Genomic DNA, 26,982 nt, shown 5'->3' with positions numbered 1-26,982 from the left:
CAGCTGCTGGATGTTTCTATCTCTATCCTTTTCCCTTCCTCTCTCTAAAATCAATAAAATATATTTTAAAAAGAAATAATAAGGGCACCAAATGTGGATACAGGGCTTTTGATTTGTGGGAAAACAAATGCCCATCTATCTTAAAGATGTTTGTACTCTCAGTGATCTAGTATGAAATACCTAGACTTCTGAAGAAGGTTAAGTCCAAATCCCAGCAGAAGCAAATTCCTTTCATCCTAGAATAAAATGAATTACCTTCCATTTAAAGTAGGGAAAAAAAAATGGTGATTGGAAAAGATCCATAGGTCCTTATCAGCCCTTAGCTAAATGTTTAGAGCTGCTAGCCAAAAACCATTCTTCTTTCCAATATCACAACCCCACTTGCCAGATGTCTATTCAGGGTTTATTTTAAATGAAGGGAGTTGGCAGACTACCCTTCCTGTATTACAGCAATCTTTGACCCTGGCAGTGGGTGGGATTCTGAGATGCTAGCGTCAATTACAGTTTAGGAATAACTCAAAGTGTTCTCACTCTGGCAATAATAAGCCAAGAAGTAGTTCTTCCACTAGGCTCTGGATTCCCCCCTCCCCTCTTGTCTGTGGTTTGATTATAGATCTTTGGAACATGGAGGTTGCCTAAGAATAAACTTAGGCAATAATCCATATAGTTTTCTTTACAAATACACATGTAATAGAAAGCCATCAGGAAATTCCTAGTGGAGGCACCTGACAAATCTTTTGATGAAGTAATTCTAAATGTGAAATGCACTCTTAAAATACACATTATCCTGCATTTGGTTCTTTTATTGTGTGAACACATTTACTTCACTTGGGAGGTGGGGTATTCCAGTCTGTAGATGTATATGGAGTGGTAGGGAGACAATCAGAGGGGCTTTTGCCCTGGAGTAAGAGGCTGTCCTGGCTCCAGGCTTGGATGTGGGGAGCAGACTGAGGGGACAGGAGGTGTGTAATGGGGAGCTCTGTACACATCCTGGGGACCACAGTCCAGGACCACCCAGTCACCAAAGCAAGAATAAAATAAGTTGCAACCCTGGGTTTGGGAGATGCTGAAGAGGAAGGCACTGGTGCACCAATGTCCACAGCCCACATTTAGTGATGCCAGGTCTGGCTCACCTCCTGGCCACACCCTCTGGTCAATCACCCTAGGTCTGTCCCATATGAGCGAGGCAGGGCCCCTGTGCAGCTACTGGAGATAGCATAGGTCTTAAAGAAGTTCCCGGCATTGGCAACCATCATGTGGCCGTCTGACGTCAGTGCCAGGCCCTATGGCTCTGCAGATGTGTTGATATAGGACAGGAAGGAGCCAGAGCTCCTGGATACCTAGATGTGGCTGTTGACCAGGTAAGCTTCAGGATGTTCCCATTGGAGGCCACAACTGCCCACTGCCCTCGCCATGGAAACCAGACTTGAAGAGGAACTACTGGCACTGTCCATCTCCAATGAGTGATTATGAAAACCAGTCACTACAATCTCATTCTTGTCATTCACAACCACAAAATGAGGCCCAGCCATCAGTGGCTCCAAATCCCCCAAGATGGCCAGCCAGCCTGTCATTGGGCTGGAAGGTGAAGACACGTTGACTTGTCAACCACAATATGTCCATCCAGATCTAGGTTCACTCCTTTGGGGCCCAGGAGGCTTTCCGTTCTAATCTTGGTCTTGAACTTGCCATCAGGGGAAAGGATGCTGACCCGAAGGTATTGTCTGCCACAGTGATGTCTCCACTGGTGCCCCCTGCCACACCTGTGAGCGCTGAAGCTGCCCAGGTGAGTGCCCTCGGGCCCCGAAGTGGAACTTGGACTGGCCCCCATTGGATAAAACTGGTTACATTGGTTGTTGCTGTCTACTATCACTACGCGGCTGCTGCTGGCTGAAGGCCCACCTGGGAATTGGTGAATTCATCCACCTTCCTCCCACAACTGCCAAGGTCTTCAAGGTTATCCTGTTTGCCGCCTACACTGTACTTGGAGCTGGGCCTACATATTGCCACCTGGTGCAGGAGAGAGTGTACTCGGGGTAGTAGGACTCTGAATGCCCGCAAGCACGCTGCTTAGCTATTTTTAAATGCATTAAAATTTAAGAATGACACCCAAGTCCGTTAGATGAATTTTTTTTTTTTTTACAAAACGTGTTAACCTTGTGGATTTTAAGGGGAAGGAAAGCAACTAATTCAGTAAAGGAGACCTTTTCCCCTTAAGATAAAGGATTAGGTCTTTAATTATAGATGCTAGTAAGGAAGGGAAAAGTCTCTTTGATCTGTATCCTCCCAGAATGGCATACTTTCTATAACATCTTGAGGTTAATAAAACAAGCTCATTTGAGGCCAGTGTTTGGTTGTATTCTATCGACATGGCCCTCAAAAATAATTATCTCATGCTACCAAATTCACACACTTTAAACATTTTGTAGTAGTTTTTAAAATGAAGTTCTCCCCACCCCTTTCTTTTGAAAATCAATGAGCAGAAGAGAAATTAAGTCTAGATTTTTCTTTTCTGGAAAAACTGATTTTAAAAAATTAAATTGCTTTTTCAGTTTAGATGGTTCAATTATGTATCCTAAATAAAAGGGTAGATAAAATCTAAACAGTAGAGATCTCAACATTGTTTTCATTCAGATTTAGGGTGTGCTATATTTATTCGTGCAAATCTATTTTCCTAGTTATACTCTACTTAGCCTCATAGAAAACTCTTTTGCATTCCTTGATTTATACATTAAAATTTTGCATGCACTGGCCAGTGTGGCTCAGTTGGTTGAGTATCATCCCATGCACAGCAAGGTCGCTGGTTTGATTCCCGGTTGCAGACTCTATCCCAGTGGGGAGTGTGCAGGAGGCAGCCAATCAATGTTTCTCATGATGTCTGTCTGTCTGTCTCTCTTTCACACATATACATATACCCTCTCTCCCTCTCTCTTCCTCTCTCTCTAAAAAAAAAAATCAATAAAAAGTACTTAAAAATGTTTTTGCTTGAAAACTGCCTTGATTTAGCTGATATTTTTTCCCCATTGGAAATGTTAAGGCAGTCTTAATAAGCAAGTTTAAATAAGGAAGTTCTTAGAAAAGTTTAAGTTTGGTACCTTTGAAAGTAAGAATGAATGCAGCCCTCGTTGGTGTGGCTTAGTGGTAGAGCATTGGCCCTTGCACCAAAGGATTGTGGGTTCGCATGCCAATCAAAGGCACATACCTGAATTACAGACTGAACCCACACCCAGGTTGGGGCACGTGTAAGAGGCACCTGATCGATGTGCCCTTCTCACATCGATGTTTCTCTTTCTCTCTCCCCCTTCCTTCCACTCTCTAATAATCAATGGAAAAGTTATCCTTGGGCAAGGATCAACAAAAAAAAGAAAAGAATGAAAGAATGCAAACTTACTAGCCCAGGGTTGTAGGTGAAACAGCACGGGATCTTGAGTCCAAAAGAATGCATTTGTGGCAATTCCACCATTGACTGGCTGTGTGAAGTCTGATAATATGTTTAACCTCTCTGCACCTCAGTGTCCTTATTTATGAGGTAGAAATAATCACTTCTATACTACCTATCTCTATAAGTGTAATAAGAATTACATGTATAAGTGCTTTATAAATTAAAATTCTATACCAGTGGTAATTAATATTTTTGTTTGGATTCCTTTGAGAATCTGGAAAATATATGCTTTCCCACACATTTCTCAGACACACCCCAAAGCATTTCTAAATATTCTCAAAACCTTAATTTCATTTACAGCTGTGAGCAGGGTGGGGAGGAAATGATTTGAAACCTTTGCACCATAGGTTAAGAACCTCTGGTGGAGACAAGAGTATGATGATATTCATTCAATAAATTTTCAACTTTGTGACAGGTACAGCACAACGCTGGTGAATCAAAGGTTCGCCCCTTAAGGAGTGAGGATAGACACAAAGAAAAAAGTGCCACAGATACATTACTTAGAGTAATGGGGTAGAGAGTGGTGGGAGTGCTGTAGGTGGATAGGGAAGGCTTCTCTCGGGAGAAGGCGTTTGAGCTGAGCTATAAGTAATGAGGGAGCTTTGGGAAGATCTAGGAGAAGAATGTTCCAAGCAAAAGTGACAGCAAGTGCAAGAGCTCTGGGACAGAAATACGCTTGGTCTGTGTGAGGCCAGTGTATATAAATTACAGTATACAGGGTACAGACCAGGCACTATACCTGAGCTGTACGGGCTATAGGGGAAGAGATCTGAGCTGAGGTCAAAGAAATAGACAGGCGTCTTGAGACATTTGAGGGTTTGCAGCTGAGGAATGACAAATCAGAAAGCTCTGTTGGATGGAAAATGGACTGTAGGGGGAGTCAGTTGACAGGATATGATATGTGAGGAAAAGAACCTTCTCCCACTTGCCCCCACTACATTTTTGGCCCAAGTAGCTTGATGAATGCTAGTGCCTTTACCTGTGGCATCTTGCCTGGGGAATGCTGGAATGAGAGAGCTATTAAATTCTCTTCTCCTAGACTGTCCTGTATTATGGAGCCAGGAACGACTGCCACCATTTTCTCCTGCTTCGTAATAATGTGGACAAAAGTAACAGGGAGTGGTGGCAGCTTTGGGGCTCCCCAATCTTTGTCACAGTTCCTATAACGGTGGGGTTTCCCAGGAAGTTCAAGGAAGGGATAGCACACCGTTAAGAAGTTTATGCACTATCCCCTAAATGACCTATAGATATATATATATATCAGTCAGCAGAACTTTTATTAGCATTTTTTCCTTACAAGTGTCTAAAGAGAGTGTTAATTTGATATCAAGCTATTATTGGTAGAATGTTGCTTTGGGCCATGTTTTTCCAATTACAACAAATATATATATATATATTTTAAATCTGGATTTGTTCATTTTTTTTTAAGATCTTAAGACTGTCGGGGGTACAGTGAGGTTCCCAGATCCTAAAGATTGGGGATGTATGCTTCATGTAGCTATCTAAATATCCTTAAACAGCATATTTCTGTGGGCCCCGTCCATGCCCATCCTTAACTCTCCATCTACCCAATATATCCTATTGTTCCATTTCATCATACAAGCCACTGGAATAGTGAATTAAGATGGTGAGTCAAGTGAGACCTTTCAATTGACACCTTTGTCTTCTGTAAAGAATGGTGTTGACCTGGCTACAACCACCTCCCTCTCCCTTCTCTCCACTAAAGTCAATTATTTTGAAAAGGAAAAAAAAAAGACTACAGGGGATGGGGTCCATGCCAAGGTAATTTAATCAAAAGTAAAGGCACTCATGGGAACATATGAGTAAAATATATTGTATGATGTCCATACAATATGTGTTACTAATAAAAACATTTTATGTAGTGCTTTTCATATAAAATTAGAGATTATATACTATAAAATATCTTTTGTTCTGTGTAGCTACTTTAGAAATGCTCATTTTACTCTAGTTTAAAAAATATTCTACAGTTCTCTTGCTTATATTTGAAACAGAAGTTTAGCATTTAATGGCTTCGTAAAAATAGAAACTGAAGCCTCGTAGAAACTAGGATTCCCTGTGCTTTTGTTAAATTAAAAGGATTCATAATTATTTCTCAGAAGAGCTGGTCATTAATTAAGGTTTCTGAAGTGCTTAGGGAGTTTCATAAGGAAATATACGAAGTCTCACAAGCCCTATTAGATGCTAGATTTGAAGAAATTAATAGAAATGCCAAATAAACGTGAATCTAGGTGATTTCAAATATTTAGTCAATTCTGACCATTGCAGGAAGTAAAAGGAAAGAGAATCAGGCTCACCAATTTGATGAACACACTGGTTGCAATGCTTTTTAAACCTTTTTGTTTGTAGCCAAACCTATCCTGTTTATGTTCTTCCAGATGAATCTTAGCATCTATCATGCTGCTTATTTTTGATCTTTAGAGACCTGCTGTTTGATGAAGGTGTGGAGCTCTGGTTGCTTCTTAAATGAAGAACTTCCTCAGGATAGCTGAATAATTCTCTTGGTTGGAAACCTGAAGTCAAGAAAAGAGAACCAAAAAAAAAAGAAAAGAAAAGAGAAGAGAACCAAATTCTATTCAGTTCCTCAAGTGCCCCTGCCTTGCCAGGGGCCTCATGAAGGGCCTTCGGTCGAAACTCCAAGGCATAACTCAGGGTCCGGTTCCAGGGTGTCCCTCCCCGATACGGAAGTCTATAGTAATGCAGGCTTGGGCTTACCCCTATAGTCTCGGAGCTGTCCTGAAGACCGTCCTGCTACGATGGCAATGTCCTATTTTACCATGTTGCCAGCCACAGGTGATTATTGAGCACGTGGCTAGTGCCCTTAAGGTACCGAATATTTACATTTTCATGCAATTCAAAGGCTCATAGCACCTATGACGTCTTACTGGCCACCGTAGGGACCGTTAGCCTGTAATCTGGTTTGCCTATAATTTGCATATACACCCTTGGATCTCAGTTTCACTGTTCCATTATTACTGCTAAAATCAAAACACAGCTGACTTGGCCCGGCACTGTACCCGGGGAGGGAGGACAGTCCAAGACAGACAGTGTCTACCCTAGGCTTACAGTTTAAGGAAAGAAAGGGTCCGTTTTAACCTAGCGAGGAGCCGGATTAAGGCTCTCTGAGAGGCTGGCCCCTCGGGTTGCTCAGTGAACAAGAGCGGGGCCGGCAGACACCGCGCCAGCCGCCGGCGCGGAAGGAGGTGAGTCCCGTCCCCGGGGCCCGGGCGGCCGCCCCCGCTCTGCTCTCGGAACCGGGCCGAGGCGAAGGTCGCGTCCACCCCGGAGGGAAGTCTCCCCCGCGCCCCCCACTGGAGCCGGGAGGGAGGCGGCGTCCTCCCTGTTGTACTAACTGCCCTCAACAACGCGAGAAGTTAAACCGGGGCCTCGGGGGCTTGGTGAAGGGGAAGGACAAGCCGGGGGGAGCGGGGACGAGTCCGGGACGCCTACAGCCGAGCGGGCAGCGCACCCAGAAGAAAGGGCCCCCCGCAAGGGGACCCAGGGCGACGGGAATTCGCGGCTCCACGTTCGCTCCGGCCGGGTCACAAGGTGGCCGCTGCGCGGCCCGGCCTTTCCGAGCAGGACCTCGGGCAAGGGTGCGGAGCTGCCGGCCGCGGAGGAGTCAGCCAGGGGACGCGGGCGGAGGAGGGAAACCGCGGTCGGAAGCCGGAGAGGAAGGAAGCGTCCGTGCGCAGGCCGCCGGCCTCGGGGGACAGCGGGGCCCCGAGCGGCAGCGCGGCCCGCGGCGAGGAGCAGCGCCCACCGAGCGGGCCGCGCACCGGGCTCGGCGCGGCGGCGCGCGCGGGCCGCCGGGAAGTTGGAGAGCGACAGCGGGAGCGCGCGTGCGCACACGCGGGCCGGGCTGCCTGTCTAAACCGCGGTCGCCGGCGCTCGCGACTCGGCTAGCTCCTCAGGAAGGAGCGGCCAGTGGGCCGGCGTCCTGTCGGCGGGGTGCGAGGCTGACTGGCCGCGGCCGCTTCCTTCTGGTGCCTGGGCCGCGGCGCGGCGGGCTGACCGGCGCCTGGAGCCGAGACCCCGGGACGCGGGCGGAGGCGCACGCCGGTGGGCTCCCGGCGCCGGGCGGAGGCCGAGGGGACCATGGCCGGGGGGAACTTCCGCCTCTCCACCACCGAGCGCGTCATCCAAGGTGCCTGGCGGGCTGGGCCTCCCTCAGAGACCCGCTGGGAAAGGGCCCGGGGCCGGGCGGCGGTTCGGGGTCGGAGGGAGGGCGCGGCGGAGGGGGAGCGGGAGGGCGGCGGCGGCCCTGCCTGCGCTGTCCGGGAGGGAGACAGGGAGGGGGTGTGGGGCGGGAGGCCGGTATCCCCACGGGACTGCCCGCTGGGGCCGCCGGGCGTTTTCGGCTGCACCTAGACGCGGAGCTAGCGGGACTGCCAGGTGGGGTGGGGATGTCTTCTCCCGTCAACCCAAAGGGCCTGGGTCCCATCTTTTAAAAAAGGAACTCTTCCTCCTTTTTAGTCTGTGATGCGGGGAAGCCGTGCAGGGTGATGTGGGGAGGGGGTTCCGTAGATCTTCCAGGTCAGGCCTTTCTCGGCCGCCCCCCTTCTTGGGGAGCAAGCAGCTCGCCCCTTCCCCCCGTGTTAGGACGCAGACCTGGTACCTTTTGCCCACTTTGTCCGGATCACCACGAGTCCCTGCTGCTGGGAAAAGAAACGGTGTAGTGAAATAAAGACAAATAAAGCCATTGTATGGTGTTTGGAGGGGTTTACAGCTCTCTCGACATGATGTTGGTGTTTTCTTTTGCTTCTGGCCATAGAGAGAGGGAGAACGATGCTCTCTGATTCAGATCGCCACCAGGAACCGAGGGGCGCCCTGCTGGTCCTTGCAGGGCTGCAGGCTGCAGTCGGTTCTGCCCTAACCTGAGGATGCCGGCTTAAGCGCACCAGTGTGTGTGCTTCCTTTGTTCGGCCGCCCGCGGGACTTAGGCGCAACTCTTCTCTCTGGGTTTTGACAATCCGTTTGAGAACCCTGTTTTGTAAGAAGGGACTATACCTAGACCAGCTGTGTTAGTGGCCTCTGGATGAAGGGGTTAGCTGTCCATGGGGAACACTGTTAAAAATACTTATATTTTTTCTTTTGGGTAATTAGAAGGAGAGAGCAAACCAAGATTAAAGACAATACATTTTTTTTTTAAGGTGGAAAAGCCTATGGAATGGTCAGTGAATGGGGCAGGATTTTAGAGTTGAACTAGGTATTTTCCGTCTAAAAACATTAAGCATCATAAATATTGTCTACACTATGTAAGTTTCGTGTCTAACTTAGTTTTCCCTCCTAAAAGGTCTGCATTGTAGATGTTGATCACAGATGTTATTATCTACACTGTATAACATTTAGTAAATATAATGGTATTTTTGAGATTATTTACTCAGCATTTGTCTGGTATCATTAGGGATTTAAATGAATTGTTCATATAACCGACAGTCCTTTAGCTGCTAAATTATTTTGGCCATTTTGATGTCAGCTTTTATAACAGGTAACCCATAAAGAGTATATAACTGTCTCTTAAAATCAGAATATACTAAAGATAGCCCTTTTTGATAAATCAAGGTCATCGTTATGTACATGAATTTCTGTCCTGTGCTGTTAATATGGCCGGTGCATTCTGCTGTATAAGGGTGTTGGCAGTTTCCTCCTGTACTAAAATGACTCCTCACTGCTCGACCAGTTTAGTGCTTTTGTCTGTTTTTCGTTCATCTAGTCCAGTACTGTTCTGTCAAAATATGCCCTTCTAATCTGCCACTTCTAAACTGAAGTAGGTGGGAAACCAGATAAATCGGAATTGTGTAGCAAGTCAGAATAAATGGGATGTGACATGACATAAGTCATAAAGGAAATTTTAAATGAACCGTTCAGACCCTTAAATATAGAAGTGAAGTAAAATAAAATGCTGTTAAAATGCAGGTGCACCCTAGCTGGTTTGGGTCAGTGGACAGAGCGTTGGACTGCAGACTGGAAGGTCCCGGGTTTGATTGGGGTCAACGGCACATGCTCAGGTTGCCGGCTCGATCCCCAGTAGGGGGCGTGCAGGAGGCAGCTGATCAGTGATCCTCTCTCATTGATGTTTCTATCTCTCTCTCCCTCTCCCTTCCTCTCTGAAATCAATAAAAATATATATTTTTTTAAAAAGCAGGTGCTGGCTAGGCAGGCTCACAGTTAAGTGAACACCCTCATAGTCTGTATGATTCAAATTTGTTTTTTGGTGAAATTATAAATTACCACATGTTGTATACTTTATAAGATTACTCTGAAATAAATGAAACAAATTATTTCAGGCCCTTACAATGTGTGGATTTAACTTGTCTATAAAAACTTCAGCATAAAAACTTGATCACAGAACTGTGGCTTCTTGGGGACTTACGTTGCCTTTTTTCTGTGTTTTCCAGAGTTTGAAGTACTCTTGTTCTAAGACAGTACGGAGTTCATATATAGGCCCATTGTGTTACGCAGGTCACTAAATCCTGATCTGACTGTTGTCTTGTCTGGTGGGGTTGTCTGCGTTTATTCACAGCTAGAAATCTTTCTCTGAGGTGAGACCACACCCCAGTTGTTTTTGGTTCTGTCATTTCCTGTTAACTTTAAAGTCTACTTAATTGTTTTGTTTGAGCAAATTTTAGAGAAGATTGGGTAGGAGGGAGTGATTTGTATGGGTCCTTTAAATAACAACTTAACTACAATGAAGGACTGGACTGGTGGTCAGAAAACCTAGTTTTACTGCTGTCCAAACCTGTTCTTGAATCTGTGTAACTAACCATCCTTACTTGCAGTAAACGACTTTGTGCCACTTGTTTCAGGGGATCTCTTGCTGAAGCCTTCGTGTGGGCACCATACTTTCTGGTGCAACACGATGCTGTCATTTGAAACATATTTTCTGTTCAACTCTTCCACCACAAATTTCATGCCTTTTCCATCTAAACTAAGCACTTACCATGCACTGTGGCCATAATTTTGAGTTTGAGGTGCTACAGTAAAACTAGCATGAACTTCTTTTTCTTTCACAGTTTCATGGATAGGAGATTTGTTCTTACTATAGATCTTAGCAACCTCAACATCTGATTTTTCTTTATTAGGTGGAGAATTTCACCTTTTCACTTACAGGACGCACTTATGGCTTCTCTTTAGCATATCTGAATTGCCAGTATCCACTCTTGCACTTTGGAGTCATTATTAAGTAAAGCAAGGGTTAGTTGAACACAGTGGCTTTATAACCAAGATGGCTGCTAAGTGACAAGTGGATGGGGAATGTCTGCTGTGTGGAGATGCTGAACAAAAGGCAGATTCACATCCCCTGGGTGGGACTGAGTGGGATAGCGCAAGATTTCATCATGCTGCTCAGAATGGCGCATAATTTAAAACTTACGAATTGTTATTTTCTGGAATTTTTCATTGAATGTTTTTGAACTATGGTTGACCACAGGTAACTGAAACCAAGGAAAGTGAAACCATGGGTGAAGGGGGACTGCTGTATTACTTTCTCTTCTTCATTTTCATACCCCCTTTCCCAAACCTACTGTATTAATACTTGTATTTCCCTAGAATGTCATGTTGTTTTATGTATGTGAAGGGGCTGTACGCATTACTTCTGTGTAGAATCTTGCCCCCAGCTTGATTAGTCTCTACAGGGTGTCCCCCCGAAATGTATACACACTTTGAATAATTACTAGTTCCAATGGATTAAATCTGAAAAGAAAGAAACATCAATTGAGCTGTAGCTGTTAAGTGTGTATACATTTTTTGGGGGGTACCCTGAGTTTCTTTATCTTTCAGGATTTAGCCACTTTCAAGATTTAGTCTTGAGAAGTCTTTCTCTTTTACTAGGAGGCTATATAGAGTAATGGTTTTAGAACATGGGCTTTGAAGTTAGACATGTCTCTGGATTCAAGTTCTGCCTCTCACAGTAGGACAGCTCACTTAAATCTTTTTTAAATCTCAGTTTTCCTACCTGAGGAAGAGGGATAATAAAGCCTAATTTACAGGATAGATGTAAGGATTAAATAAACTCCACAAAGTACAGTGGTAGTACATAGTAAGTGCTCATGTTAACCACTATCATCATCATCATCATCATCATCATCATCATCAGGATTAGATATTGCCTGTTATATGCTCCCATGAGCAATCTGCTTTACTTTAAATATTTTTTATGTTCTTTAACACTGAACTGTTCTCTTCAAGGATGCAAACTGTGTGTTCTTAATGTTCAATTCAGTGCCTAACATATAGGTGCTTAGTAAATGTTTAAGTAAAAGCATAAAAGCTTATTTTATGAAAGACAATGTAGGAAAGAGCACAAGCTCTGCTAATTACTAGCTGTGACCTTAGTAATTTATTTTCCTTGCTTCAGGTTTAAATGGAAGATAACAGTACCTACTTTAGAATTTAAAGATAATATTTCATATTACATGTAAAGTGCTTAGCATAGTACCCACTGAATGCTTAATAAACATTAACTATTCTTTATTAAATGAGTTAATCTTCAGTCTTGGTGAGATTTGATGACAGATCTGTTTGACTTTAAGTGGCATGTGTGAAATGAAGGTTTAAAAGTTTATATTTCCAAGCCTAGTCTCCTTAGTTTTTGAAAGGATTTAAACCTAAAATGCTTAATTAAAAAATGGTCAAAATTTCCTTTTCTGTAGGATAGATAGAATTTTGAAAATCAGGTATCATAAATATTTGTTGCGTTCCTACTATGGGCAAATGTTTCTGGTTATACTTAGAAGTTTAAATACTGTCCTGAAAAGTACTCAGTATAGCATATAAAAATGTAACAGAAATTTAGAACTATGGAGCTCCTATGACTAATACCACTAGGAAGAGCAAATGCCTAAGTTGTAGACGATATCTGGTGTGAAATGTTTGCTCCCTCACTCTACATTGATAATCCTTTCAAGTTTAAGCTTTGACTGTAGATCAGTGGCCTAAAGAGATGTGTGTTTTTGTGTGTATGCCCAGGGACATTTTATTCTTATTATCTAAGGCTTTCAAAATAAAAGAGGATGGTTTTAATGAATGGCCAGGGTTAGAGGGAGTTTTGCCTATGAAAGCAAATTGGTTATTTTTTCACTGTTTTATTGAAAACGTGATGTCACTGTAAAGTTACTCTTGTCAGACTATCACTGATAGTGGTTATTACTTAATTGATTCTAGGAGAACGGAAGAATGATCTCAAAGAGCTAGGAGAGATGATTGAAATAAAATTACTTATTTAATAGGTTATGAAAGAATATGAAAGGTACACGTGACTTTAAGTAATAATATATAATACCTCTTCAGTGGTGTTTAACTGGTTCATGATTGGAAAAGCAGGTGAGTAGATTAGGAAATAAGTCTGCAAAAGTAGGGCAGGCTTGCTGGCTTAAAATAGGAATGAAAGCAGAGTTACTTGCAGTGAACAGAGATAACTATTTAGGTAAATCCTAGTGTCCCGTAAAGGCAAGACCACACAAATAATCTAATAGAATAGTTTTAAGTTTTTTTTTTCCCATACTTACTGCAGGATTAACGTGGTCATCACCAACGTGGCCTTTCTCTTTTATGTAGATCTGCATCAGATGTTAGGCATATTTACCTGAAAATATGTGTCATTTGTGTAGAAGATGTATATATTGTACCAGTATACTTAATTGAATTTGATGTGAAAAGACTGCAGAATTTCTTCCTTGTACTTTATATTTATAAACTTAATTAAAAAATTTGTCAAATTTTTATTTTCATAATTATAGATTTACAGGATGTTGCAAAGAAATGTACAGGGAAGTCTTATACACCCTCCCCAAGAAATTGGCATAATTCATACAGCTTATTCAAGTTGCACTAGTTACACACAAACTCGGGTGTATATGTATGTGTTTGTGTAGCTCTGCAATTTCACATGTTTAGTCTTGTGTCACTTACCACCACAATCAAGATAATCAACTGTACCGTCACCACAAGACTCTTGTGTTACTACTCCTTTGTTGCCACACCCATCCCCTTTTCCCACCAGTTTTATAATTTGGTTATTGTTTTGAATCACGTGCAAATCTGGTTTGATTAGGGTTTTGCTTCTAAGTTGGAAGCATTGTAAAATAACTTTTATTGAAATATAGGTAATCAAATAGCAACTGACGAATGGTAAAAAGCTAGGTTAAAATGTGTTAGCAATTTGTGAGCACTGAAAGCTTTCTTAGATGAATATATCTAGGTGTAGATTAACAAGCATATCAAACTGATGGCCAACATATGGTCCGCTGGCTGCGAGTTTGACATTCTTGGGTAGAAGGATGATTTCTCAGTTCTGGTAACTAACAAGAATCACTTGTGGAGCTTAAACATGAAGTTAGAAAAATGTCAGGTTTCAGGATCTGAGGTTAGTCAGTGAGTGGTTTTGGGGTGGAGATTAGTAGTTTGGGCAGGATTGGATAGAATATGTAATTTAGGTGAGTTACTGGAACAGTTGATGTTATCTTCAGTACACGTGAATCCCTGAGGAGTTACTGTTAGTTCATTGTGTCTATGATATTGGAACATAATAAGCTGATATTAAAGGTTTGAGCGTAGGTAGTCTATAATGCACATTGTGGTTTGGTTGCTTCAGTTTATCTGTTTTACAAGTCAGTGTTTTTCTGAGCATTTGTGAGCAATCTGTGGTTTCTGTTTCAGTTCTCAGTCTGCTTCTGATCATTTGTTAACTAAGCTGGAGGAGTTACCATTTAGGGGAAGTGATCAATCAAGATCTAAACCATTATTAGATAGGTTGTGAATGTTTATCAAGTCTTTGATAGCAGTAATTTGGACTTCCATAAGCACTAGTCCATTTTGTTCTTTTTCTTAGATAATCATTTATTGAATCATCTGGCATGATAATGGCGCGCACACACACACACACACACACACACACACACACACGGCATGTGCAACAAACAAAACCTTGAACAAGAATTATTATTAAAGTTTGAAATAATGTCCATAAATCCCATATCTATTTAGATTTTCCTTTGGTATCCAAGTAGTTTTCCCCCTTTAATACAGATTATTCACTTTTGTCAATGTCTGAAAAATTAGTCCTATATTTGGTGATTGTCAAGGATGAAGGTCTTAGTAGTACTAAGAATAAAGGACAGAGTGTTTGTAGTCTAGAATCTTGAGCCAGCAGATAGAAAGAAGAAAACAGAGAATAAAGGGCAAATCATGCAACGTGCATGGTAGTCAGTGGCTTCTGGCATCTAGGAGGATGTGTTTTGATAATATTGGATGTAAACAGTCTATTTACATTGCCTTCTGCTTTTAGACCAAAACAGTTCTGGAAATCCTGGCTCAGCCAAAATCTCTGTCCATGACAATGATGTCAGCAACGTACATAATTAATTCTTTGTAGTATCAATAGTTATGAGTGTATGATATGTACCTGTATAGAAGTTCTTCTGCTATGTCCCCACAAGGCTCAATTTCTGACCTTCAGATTATAGCTGGGAATTTTAGGTGAATGTAAGGAAGAAACAGAAACTTCTTGTGCATGTTGTTCTATAGGCTTTAGTTAACTTGTTTTATTAACCATCATTCTAAGAATGGAAGAGAGTGGAATCCTCTATTAAAGTATATCATCAGCCCGGCCAGTGTTGCTCAGTGGTTTTGCATCAACCCATGAACCAGGAGGTCACAGTTCCATTCCTAGTCAGGGCACATGCCAGGGTTGCAAGCTTGATCCCCAGTAGAGGGCTTGCATGAGGCAGCTGATCAATAATTCTCTCTCATCATTGATGTTTCTATCTCCCTCTCTCTTTCCCTACCTCTCTTTAAATATAGAAGTATGTATAAATATATAAATATGTATAAATATAAATATATATACTTAAAGCCAGCTTTAAAAAAAGTAAAGTATATAATAGGCTTTGTAAGGAGTTAGTCACTGATTATCCTAAAATTGAGAATGTTATGAACAGAGGACCATTGACAGACAAATCTCCAGTCCTTTGATTTGTCCTATGAATTTCATACAATACAAGCTTATTTAAATGTAGAGATAAAATCTTTTTGTAGACAGCTATTGTGTCATCTTTGTATATGAATGTATGTTTCTTTTAATCTGAAAAATTAATAAACATTGGAGCATATTTATTTTTAAGTACATTTTACTTACACGTGATTAACTTAAGGCAGAACTTCCCATTTTAGGTATTAAGTTTGTTTTTTTTCTTTTAACTCTAATAAAGCAAAGATTTCTCACAATATTTTTGAGTTAATTAAAAGTTAGAGAATGCCAAACAAAACTAATAGTTTCTATAATCCTTTAAAAATATTTTTAATAAGGTAAAAGATTTACCTTAAGGTAAAATAAGGTAAAATCTTTGTGTTACCTTTGTGTTAGTATGAACCCAAAGATATTGTAGGTGTGAGAAACATCTTAACAGTTTCATCATTCTGAATGTGGAGAAGGATGAAATCAAGACAAATGTCAAGTGATATGTTATGATTATCCAAAGGTAAGAAATAGCTACAGGCAATATCAGTATCTTTCAAAGCACAGCAATAAGTGGCAGTGATTATTAGGAATGTTAACATTTTTCCAAAAGTAAGAAACTTAAAAAAAAAAAAAAAGGTTTTTGAGTATGTTAAAAAGCACAGAGGCCGAAACCGGTTTGGCTCAGTGGATGGAGCGTCGGCCTGCGGACTGAAAGGTCTCAGGTTCGATTCCGGTCAAGGGCATGTACCTGGGTTGCGGGCACATCCCCAGTAGGAGATGTGCAGGAGGCAGCTGATCGATGTTTCTAACTCTCTATCTCTCTCCCTTCTTCTCTGTAAAAAATCAATAAAATATATTTTTAAAAAAAAGCACAGAGAATTCACAGAATATTTTGATGATTTAGGAAATGTTTTATTGGCACAGAATAGCTGCTCTTTTATGGAAAATAAAATTCTGGTTTCACTCAATTTGGTTATTATTCATGAAAGAATTTGCATTAAAAGGATCTGTAAAAGCCTTTATTATTATAAACCTCTCACATTTGACCAATTTTGTAAAAAATTTTACATATTTTATTTCTCCCTTGAAATTTATTATTTTGTAGCTATAACAAACCCGACAAATAAAGTGTACTTATTCTCAGACCTTCTACCCTTATGGTATACTATTGAATTTGTCTTTCACTATATTCTTTCACATCTTGGCACAAACAAATTTCTCCCCCACTCCCAGCTTTATTGAGATATACCTCATATATAACATTGTGTAAGTTTAAGGTGTACAGTGTGTTGATTTAATACATATATTTTGAAAAATGATTACTACTATAGCATTAGCTAACAGCATATTAATACAGACATTTATTTTAAAACAACATTATTCTCTATATTCCTAGATAAGCAAAGACATATCTGATACTATGCATTCACATTCCCCTGTCTTTCTACATATTTGAAAGGGTGTAAATCCTTCAAAGTCCGTATAACTGAAAGACATTGTTACAGTTAAAGGCTGAATAAGAGATACATTCTGGGGTTTTAGAAATTTCTGCCACCTGGGTAATCTAACTTCCAGAAAGTTATAAATTGTTAGAGGCCTGGTGCATGAAATTTATGCACTCGGCAGGGGGGGGGGGTCCTCTCAGCTTGGCCTGTGCCCTCTCTCAGTCTGGGAGCCCTTGGGGGATGTCCAACTGATGGCTTAGGCCCGCTCCTGGTGAGGTATTGTCGATCATTTACAGTTTTTATGGTGAGAACTTTTCATTTTGTTCTCTTATTTTCATACTAGAGGCCCAGTGTATGAAATTGTGCACTCGGAGGGAGAGGGGTTCCCTCAGCCTGGCCTGCGCCCTCTTTCAGTCTGGGATCCCTTGGGGGATGTAAGCTGGCAGTTGGACATCCTTAGCACTGCTGCAGAGGCGGGAGAGGCTCCCACCACCACCGCTGCACTCTCTAGGCGTGAGCCTGGCTTCTGGCTGAGTGGCGCTCCCCCTGTGGTAGTGCACTGACCACCAGGGGCCAGCTTCTGCGTTGAGCGTCTGCCCCAGGTAGTCAGTGTGTGTCATAGTGACTGGTCATTCCACCATTCAGTCGATTTGCATATTAGCCTTTTATTATATAGGATGTATTTTAGTTAGAAGTTAAGAGCTATAATAAGTAGTTGCTATTCATTTTCCAATGGAAACTACATTTTATTTTGTTTTGGTTTTTTTTTAAAAATATATTTTATTGATTTTATACAGAGAGGAAGGGAGAGGGATAGAGAGTTAGAAACATTGATGAGAGAGAAACATCAATCAGCTGCCTCCTGCACACCTCCTACTGGGGATGTGCCCGCAACCAAGGTACATGCCCTTGACCGGAATCGAACCTGGGACCCTTCAGTCCTCAGGCCAACGCTCTATCCACTGAGCCAAACCGGTTAGGGCTACATTTTATTTTGAATCAAATATTTCTAAAATATATGCTTTAGATTAATAGTTTATTTTTGCATTTTTATCCCTTTTTATTTTGTAGAAAAATCATGAGTTCCTGTTCTGTTTTGACAACTGGAAAAACAGAAAATACTTAGTATATACAACTTCTAATGTGGCATCCTAAATTATTTTGAAACATTGGAGAATAATCTACTTTAATGTTTTTCCTGTAGTAAGTTAATAGACATTATTTTATAATAGCTTGAAAAATATGGAATGGCCCATTTAAAATGGGCTCTGATTTAAAGGTATTTTTAGAGGCATTGATGAATTGGCTTTTGTTCCTTCTAAATCAGCGGTTCTGTCGGTCGCGACCCCTTTGGTGGTCAAACGACCCTTTCACAGGGGTCACCTAAGACCATCCTGCATATCAGATATTTACATTACGATTCATAACAGTAGCAACATTACAGTTATGAAGTAGCAACAAAAATAATTTTATGGTTGGGTCGCAACATGAGGAACTGTATTTAAAGGGCCAGAAGGTTGAGAACCACTGTAAAGAAAACATTGACAGATTCTATTTTCAAGAAATGGCCACAGCATTATTTCTAGTCTCACATGCTCTCACAGAATTTTGCCAGTCTGCATCAATAGGTGGAATCTATTTCCTCTCCCCTTGAACAGGGGCAGGCTTGTGATTGCTCCAACCAACAGAGTGTGGTAGAAATGATGCAGTGTGGCTTCTGAGGCTACGATATAAATAGGATACAGGTTCCTCTGGCTTTCTCTTAAGGTACATGTCCTTGGAACCCAGTCACTATGGTGGGAGGAAGCTCAGTCACATGAGAAGGCCACACATAGATGTTCTCATCTGAAACCTGAGCTAAGTCTCAGCCTACAGCCGCATTAACCCCTAGACAAGTGAGTGAGTGGGCTTTCAGATAATCCCAGGCACTGGCTGTCATGTGTCCAGGGGAGGCCCAAGACATCATGAAGCAGAGACAAGCCAGCCCCACTGTTTCTACTGTCTGAATTTTGGTCCAAAGAACCTGTGAGAGATAATTATTATGGTTTTAAGCCATTGAGTTTTGGCTTAATTTGTTATACAGCAATAGATAATTAGTAAATAAAAGGTCTCAAAATCTATCATAGAGAAATAATCAGATTTAGACAAAGACATAAGAATGTTCACTATAGCCGAAACCGGTTTGGCTCAGTGGATAGAGCGTCGGCCTGCGGACTGAAGGGTCCCAGGTTCGATTCCGGTCAAGGGCATGTACTTGGGTTGCGGGCACATCCCCAGTGGGAGATGTGCAGGAGGCAGCTGATCGATGTTTCTCTCATCGATGTTTCTGACTCTCTATCTCTCTCCCTTCCTCTCTGTAAAAAATCAATAAAATATATTAAAAAAAAAATAGAATGTTCACTATAGTATAATTTATAATAGGAAGTAAAAATTTAAAAAATAGTCTAACCAACCCAGCCAGTGTGACTCAGTTGGAGTGTTGTCTCATATACCAAAAGGGTTGTGAGTTCAATTCCCAGTGGGTGCACATACCTAGTTTGCAGGTTCTATCCCCGGTTGGGGTGTGTGCAGGAGGCAAACAATTGATGTTTCTCTCACATCAATATTTCTCTCTCCCTTTCCCCCTTCCTCTCTCTCTCTCTAAAATCAATAAAAATTTTAAAAAGATAGTCTAACCATTCAATTGTAAAAAAACATTAAATTATGGTGGTTCCATCATTTCCCTAAAGAAATTAGGTTTCTCTGTTTTCAAAAAGAAAGTAAACAATTGCTATACAGTCAGTTCTGTTCTAATGATTGTAAAAACTCATTGAATTGTATGTGTATATAAATAAAGATGATTAAGGGGAAAAAAGGCATCTGGTAAAGGACATATACCCAGAATATATAAAAACTTCATTCAGTCAATGAAAAAAATATATGAAATACATTTTTTTTTTTAATATATTTTATTGATTTTTCACAGAGAGGAAGGGAGAGAGATAGAGAGTCAGAAACATCGATGAGAGAGAAACATCGATCAGCCGCCTCCTGCACATTTCCCACTGGGGATGTGCCCGCAACCCAGGTACATGCCCTTGACCGGAATCGAACCTGGGACCTTTCAGTCCGCAGGCTAACGCTCTATCCACTGAGCCAAACCGGTTTCGGCTGAAATACATTTTTATTTAAAAAAAATTTTATTGGAGAGCAAGAGAGAGAGAAATGTTGGTGTGAGAGAGACACATTGATTGGTTACCTCCTGCACATGCCCCAACTGGGGCCAGGGATTGAACCTGCAACACAGGTACACTCCCTTGACCAGGAATCGAACCTGAGACCCTTTGGTGCACAGGCCTACACTCTTACCACACTGGGTAGGGCCACAGACCAATATTCTTGATGAATATAGATGCAAAAATTCTCAACAAAATATTAGCAAGCTAATTCAACAGTACATTAAAAGGATCATTCACCATGTTCATCCCTGGAGTATAAGGATGGTTCAAAATACAAGTATCTAATCTAATAAAAGACAAACATGCAAATTGACCATACCTTCGCTATGCCTTAAGCCATGCCCACCAGCCAATCATAGCAACGATATGCAAATTAACCCAACCAAGATGGCGGCTGGAAGCCACGGAGCTAAAGTGAGCAGGAGGCTTGGTTGCTCCAGTGATGGAGGAAGCCAAGCTTCCCGGCCCGCTCTGAACTCCACTGAAGGCAACAAAGTTTCAATTATAGAAGATAAATAAACCCCAGATACCTGCTTTCAGCTGGCCGTGGCCACGGAGCTGGAGCGAGCAGGAGCCAGCTCTGAGCTCCACTGAAGGCAACAAAGTTTTAATTATAAAAGGTAAATAAATCCCAGAATAAAAGAAAAAAAGGAGAGGCTGGGATCTTATGTTGCCAGGGGGCTTGGCCAGCCTGAAAACAGCCATCAGCCCCTCTCCCAGGCTGGCCAGGCACCCCAGTGGGGACCCCCACCCTGAAGGGTTTGTGACCAGCTGCAAACAGCCATCAGCCCCTCACCCAGGCTGGCCAAACCTCCATGGAGTGAGGGTTCCCACTGTGGGGGGGCTTGATCAGCCTGCAAATACCCACCAGCCCCTCACCCAGGCTGGCCAGGCACCCCAGCGGGACCCCCACCCTGATCTGGGACACCCTTCAGGGCAAACCAGCTGGCCCCCACCTGTGCACTGGGCCTCTATCCTCTATAATAAAAGGGTAATATGCAAACTGACACTAACAGCAGAAAGACTGGGAATGATTGGTCACTATGACACACACTGACCACCAGGGGGCAGACGCTCAATGCAGGAGCTGCCCCCTGGTGGTCAGTGCGCTCCCACAGGGGGAGCTCTGCTCAGCCACAAGCCAGGCTGATGGCTGCCAGTACAGCGGTGGTGGTAGGAGCCTCTCCCACCTCCTCAGCAGCACTAAGGATGTCTGACTGCAGCTTAGGCCTGCTCCCCGCTGGCAAGTGGACATCCCCTGAGGGCTCCCAGGCTGCCAGAGTGATGTCTGAATGCCAACTTAGGCCCAATTCCCCAGGGAGCGGGCCTAAACCAGCAGGTGCTCATCCTCCAAGGGGTCCCAGACTGTGAGAGGGCACAGGCCAGGCTGAGGGACCCCCCTGTGTGCACAAATTTTTGTGCACTGGGCCTCTAGTCTGTATATATAAAAGCCCAGCGACCAGAATGGCAGATCCACCAGAATGACCAGAATGACTGGTGGTTACAACATGGACTGCGGCAGCCAACCAGCCTGATCTGGGCCCTGATTAACCCATCCCCCGATCAGCCCCCAACACCCTGAATGGGGGCAGGGCCGGCCAACCGCCTGCGGCCCCTTCCCCCCACCGACCCGGCCCGATGGACCCCCATTGGGGTTGGCCTACACCCATGCACAAATTTGTGCACTGGGCCTCTAGTCAATAAATATGATGCACCACATTAATATACTGAAAGATAAAAATCATATGATCATCTCAATATATGCAAAAAAAGTATTTGATGAAATACAACATCCTTTCATGATAAAGTCAGTCAACAGACTCGGTATAGAAGCAATGTAACTCAACAAACAAAGGCCATATATGACAGGCCCATAGCCAACATACTCAACAATGAAAAACTGAAAGCTTGCCCTAGCTGGTCTGGTTCAGTGGATAGAGCATCAGCCTGTGGACTGAAATCCCAGCTTTGATTCCAATCAAGGGCACATGCCTGCGACACATTGGTTGGTTGCCTCCCACATTCACTCCAACCAGTAGATGGAACCCACAACCTGGGTATGTGCCTTAACAGGGAATCGAACCTGCCACCTTTAGCCACGTTAGGCCAAATGATATCTATATATATAAAAGCCTAAGCAACCGTTTCATCGTTCAACCAGTAGCTATGATGCGCACTGACCACCAGGGCACAGATGCTCAACTTACAGGCATGGAAACATGGGACAGACGATGAATCTCAGAGGAAAGGGGGAGGGCGGGAAGAGATTAACCAAAGATCTTATATGCATACTAGAGGCCTGGTGCACAGATTCGTGCACTGATGGGGTCCCTCAGCCTGGCCTGCAGGGATCGGGCTGAAATCGGCAGTCCAACATTCCCTGAGGGGTCCCGGATTGCAAGAGGGCACAGGCCAGGCTGAGGGACCCCACCGGTACATGAATCCGTGCACTGGGCTTCTAGTATTTTTACATATAGAAAATCCTAAAGACTTCACTGAAGAACTCCTAGAACTAATCAGTGAATTCAGTATAATTTCAGGATACAAAATCAACATACAGAAATCACTTGTGTACACTAAAACAAAATATTTGAAAAATAAAACAGTCTATTTAGCATCAAAAACAATAAAGTACTTAGGAATAAATTTAACTCTAAGGTGAAAGAAATGTATACTGAAAACTGCAAGATTTTTTTCCTTTTAAAAAATTATCTTTATTGTTGAAAGTATTACAGATGTCCCTTTTTTCCCCTCCCCCAACCCCTGCCCAAAACTATAAGATTTGATTAAAGAAATTGAAGACAAAAACAAATGGAAAGATACCCTGTGTTCAGAAGAATTAATGTTACTAAAATGACCATACTACCCAAAGCCGTCTATAGATTTAGTGCAATCCCTATCAAAACTTCAATGGCGTTTTTCATGGAAATAGAAATAAACAATTGTAAAATTTGTATGGAACCACAGAAGACTCTGAATAGCCAAAGCAGTCCTGAGGAAGAAGAACAAAGCTAGAGGCATCACACTTCCTGATTTTAAACTATACTATAAACTATGATAATAAAAATGGAATGGTACTGGCATAAAAATGGGCATACAGACCAGTGGAACAATCAAACATCTAGAAATTAACCTTCTGTACAGTCAACTAATATTTGACAAGGGAGCCAAGAATGCCAGTGGGGAAAGGATAGTCTCTTTGATAAATGGTGCTGAGGAAACAGTATAACCACATGCAGAAGAATGAAATTAGACCCCTATCTTAAACCACCCAAAAATTAACTCAAAGTGAGTTAAAGTCTTAAACATAAGCCCTGAAACCCTGAAATTTCTAAAGGAAACAGGAAAAGCTTGATGTTGGTCTTGGCAATCTTTTTTTTTTTTTTAATATGACTTCAAAAGCATAAGAAACAAAGGCAAAAATAAGTGGGACTATATCATACTAAAGTCCGGCTGGCATGGCTCAGTGGTTGAGCATTGACTTAGGAATCAGAAGGTCATGGCTCGATTCCCGGTCAGGGCACATGCCCTGATTGTGGGCTTGATCCTCAGTGAGGGGGCCTGCAGGAGGTAGCCGATCAATGATTTTCTCTCATCTTTAATGTTTCTATCTCTCCTACTCCCTTCCTCTCTGAGATAAAAAATATATTTTTTAAAAGTTTTAAAAAAGTGATTGCAACAATAAAAATAAAGTTTAAGAAAAAAAAAAAAAGGCCCTGGCCAGTATGGCTCAGTTGGTTGGAACATTGTCCTGTGTACTGAAGGGTTGCAGGTTTGATTCCCGGTTAGGGCAAATATTCAGGTTGCCCATTCGATCCCTGGTCAGGGCAAGTGCAGGAGGCGACCAATCAATATTTCTCTCATCAGTCTTTCTCCCTCTCCCTTCCTCTCTCTCTAAAATCAATAAAAACATAACCTCGGGTGATGATTAAGAAATTATAAAAGAATTTTTTAAAGATCATAAAAAAAGAAAAAGGTAACTTTGCTATAAACCAAACAAAAAAACAAACAACCACCAAACTTGCACAGCAAAAGAAACAACAAAATTGAAAGGCAACCTACTAAGTGGGAGAAAATATTTACAAATTATATATCTGATAAGGGTTAATATAAAAAATATATAATAAACTCATGTAACTCCACAGCAAGAAAAACCTCAACAACTCAATTTAAAAATAGGCACAGGAATTGAATAGAGATTTTCCCAAAGAAGATATACAGATGACCAATAGGGACTGGAAAAGATGCTCTACATCACTAATCAGGAAGCTGCAAATTAAAACCACAGCAATATATCTTCTCACACCTGTTAGAATGTCATAAAAAAGCAAGAGAGAATGTATTGGTAAGAGTGTGGGGAAAAGGGAACCCTCCTTGATGTAGCCACTATGGAAAACGGTATGGAGGTTCTTCAAAAAATTAAAAATAGAACTGCCACATGATGGTTCAATAATTCCACTTCTGAATATAAATACAACTTTACAGATGGAATACTTAAAGCATCAACATACAGCCACAGAAGTGAAAAGGGGGAAACTAGTGTGTGTGATGGTAAGTGGCTTATTTGTAATTCGAAAGGATGCAAGAAACAACCTTAATGTTATAGTTCATATACTTCATAGTTTAAAGCATGAAGATGTTAGAAGCTAAAACTTCAGTTTCTTCATCTTCCTGCAGAGTCTAAGTGTTTAGGTTGTATTTTTTATTCGTGAAATCTTGTGTGACATTAAAGGTGGTTAGAAATGAACTTGTCAGAGATTTGGGTTCTTAGAACAAGGTTATCATTCATTGTGAGGTGAGTAGTGAAGTCAGTTGAACATCATCTTTTGTGTCCATTAGATTTACTAAAATCTCCAAACTTGGGCTTGAAGATGTGTGTCTGAGTTTTGACTCTGGTCCTTTACTAAGTCCATGTTTATCCAAACCAGTGTTACTCCAAGTGTGGTCTGTGCGCTAGTGTCAAGTCCATCCACCAATTGTTATTAACTGCAATAAGTACAGAACTTGAGCACTTAAAAGCTTTATAGGAATTTGACATTGGCACACATCTATGCATGTGATCATTTTCTAGTAATTTATTCTTATTGCATATTACAAAGGTTTTAACAGATTGGGGGTGGGGAAGAGTTTCCATAGATAGTTTACAAAGCACTTCTCTAGATCCTGTGCAGGATCCTCAGAAGTTCTCATTGCACAAGTCTGAGAATCTACATTTTAAACAAATACCCCAGTTGATTCTAATAAATGTTGATCTTGGATAGGTCATTAAAAACAGGATACTTGAGCCCTACCTGGTTTTTCTCAGTTGTTAGAGCATTGCCTGTGGACTGAAGGGTTGAGGGTTTGAATCCAATCAAGGGCATGTACAATGCTTGCAGGCTCGATTCCCCCGGGGCCATGTCAGGAGACTACCAGTGATGTGTCTCTCTCACATTGATGTTTTTCACGTTGATTTTTTTTGTATGTTTTTTTTCCCTCTCTCTCCCTCTCCCTTCCATACTGTTTTTTTTTAAAAAAAATCCTTGGATGAGGATTAACAAAATAACAACAAAACCAGGATACTTGAGAGTAAAGGGGGGCAAAATAAATAAACTGGAATCTCACAAAAGGCATACATGGACATTTGGTCACTCTGTATCTGGGGGTTTATTTATTTATTTATTCATTTATTTTAAAAAATATTTTTATTGATTTCAGAGAGGAAGGGAGAGGGAGAGACAAACATCAACGATGAGAGAAAATCCTGGATCAGCTGCCTCCTGCACGCCCCCCACTGGGGAGAGCCTGCAATCTGGGTATGTGCCCTGACCGGTAATAGAACTGTTCATAGGTCAACACTCAACTACTGAGCCATGCCGGCCAGGTTGGGGCTTTTTTTTTTTTTTAAAGTTTTATTGGAAAGTTTCTGTTATTTCTTTTTATGACCAAATTTCCTTTAGTCTTCTCAGGACTGTGGCTGTTTCCACTCTTCTATGAATCAACTTCAACTATAGTGCTCATGGAACTATCTAATAAAAGAAGGGAGATAGAATTTAGAGACATAAACAGATGGGAGGACATACCGTGTTCATGGATTGGTAGAATCAACATCATTAAAATATCCATTCTACTAAAAATCTATAGATTCAATGCACTCCCCATTAAAATACCAATGGCATATTTCACAGACCTAGAACGAACTCTCCAAAAATTCATCTGGAATAAAAAAAGAGCCTTAACTGGTTTGGTTCAGTGGATAGAGCATCGGCCTGTGGACTGAAGGGTCCCTGGTTCGATTCCAGTCAGGGACATGTACCTTGGTTGTGGGCACATCCCTAGTAGGGAGTGTGCAGGAGGCAGCTGATAGATGTTTCTCATCAATGTTTCTAGCTCTCTATCCCTCTCCCCTCCTCTCTGTAAAAAATCAATGAAATATATTTTTTAAAAAAAGACATCAAATAGCTGCAACAATCCTGAGAAAGAACAAAGTAGGTGGGATCTCAATACCAGATATCAAGATGAATTACAAAGCCACTGTTCTCAAAACTGCCTGGTACTGGCACAAGAACAGACATATAGATCAATGGAATAGGATAGAGAACCCAGAAATCGACCCAAACCACTATGCTCAATTAATATTTGACAAAGGAGGCAAGAACATACAATGGAGTCAAGACAGTCTTTTTAATAAATGGTGTTGGGAAAATTGGACAGATACATGCAAAAAAAAAAAAAAAGAAACTAGACCACCAACTTACACCATACACAAAAATAAACTCAAAATTGATAAAGGACTTAAACATAGATGGGAAACCATAAAAATATTAGAGGAATCCACAGGCAGCAAAATCTTAGACATATGCCAAAGCAATATCTTCACTGATACAGCTACTAGGGCAATGGAAACTAAAGAGAAAATAA

General features: G+C 41.7%; 1 protein-coding gene across 5 annotated transcripts in view; it reads left to right on the top strand.

The window, feature by feature from the left end:
• The first annotated feature begins 6,542 nt into the window (after nucleotides 1–6,542).
• PPP3CC (protein phosphatase 3 catalytic subunit gamma) overlaps nucleotides 6,543–26,982 on the top strand; it is a 93,931-nt gene continuing 73,491 nt past the window's right edge. Inside the window, exon 1 of one of the 5 annotated variants that reach the window (XM_059696015.1) lies at nucleotides 6,543–6,663. Coding sequence is in view for 4 of the 5 variants with exons in the window: in XM_059696013.1 (XP_059551996.1) it covers nucleotides 7,559–7,607 (49 nt within the window). In the remaining variant the exon portion in view is untranslated. Of the gene's footprint in view, nucleotides 6,664–7,185; nucleotides 7,608–26,982 lie in introns of those variants that run through there. The other 4 variants (XM_059696013.1, XM_059696010.1, XM_059696014.1 and 1 more) reach the window with 4 other exon arrangements.

Source organism: Myotis daubentonii, chromosome 5 (assembly GCF_963259705.1).
Source record: "Myotis daubentonii chromosome 5, mMyoDau2.1, whole genome shotgun sequence".
NCBI lineage: Eukaryota > Metazoa > Chordata > Mammalia > Chiroptera > Vespertilionidae > Myotis > Myotis daubentonii.
Note: the sequence above shows the minus strand (reverse complement) of the source record. Positions and strands in the feature narration are given on the sequence as shown.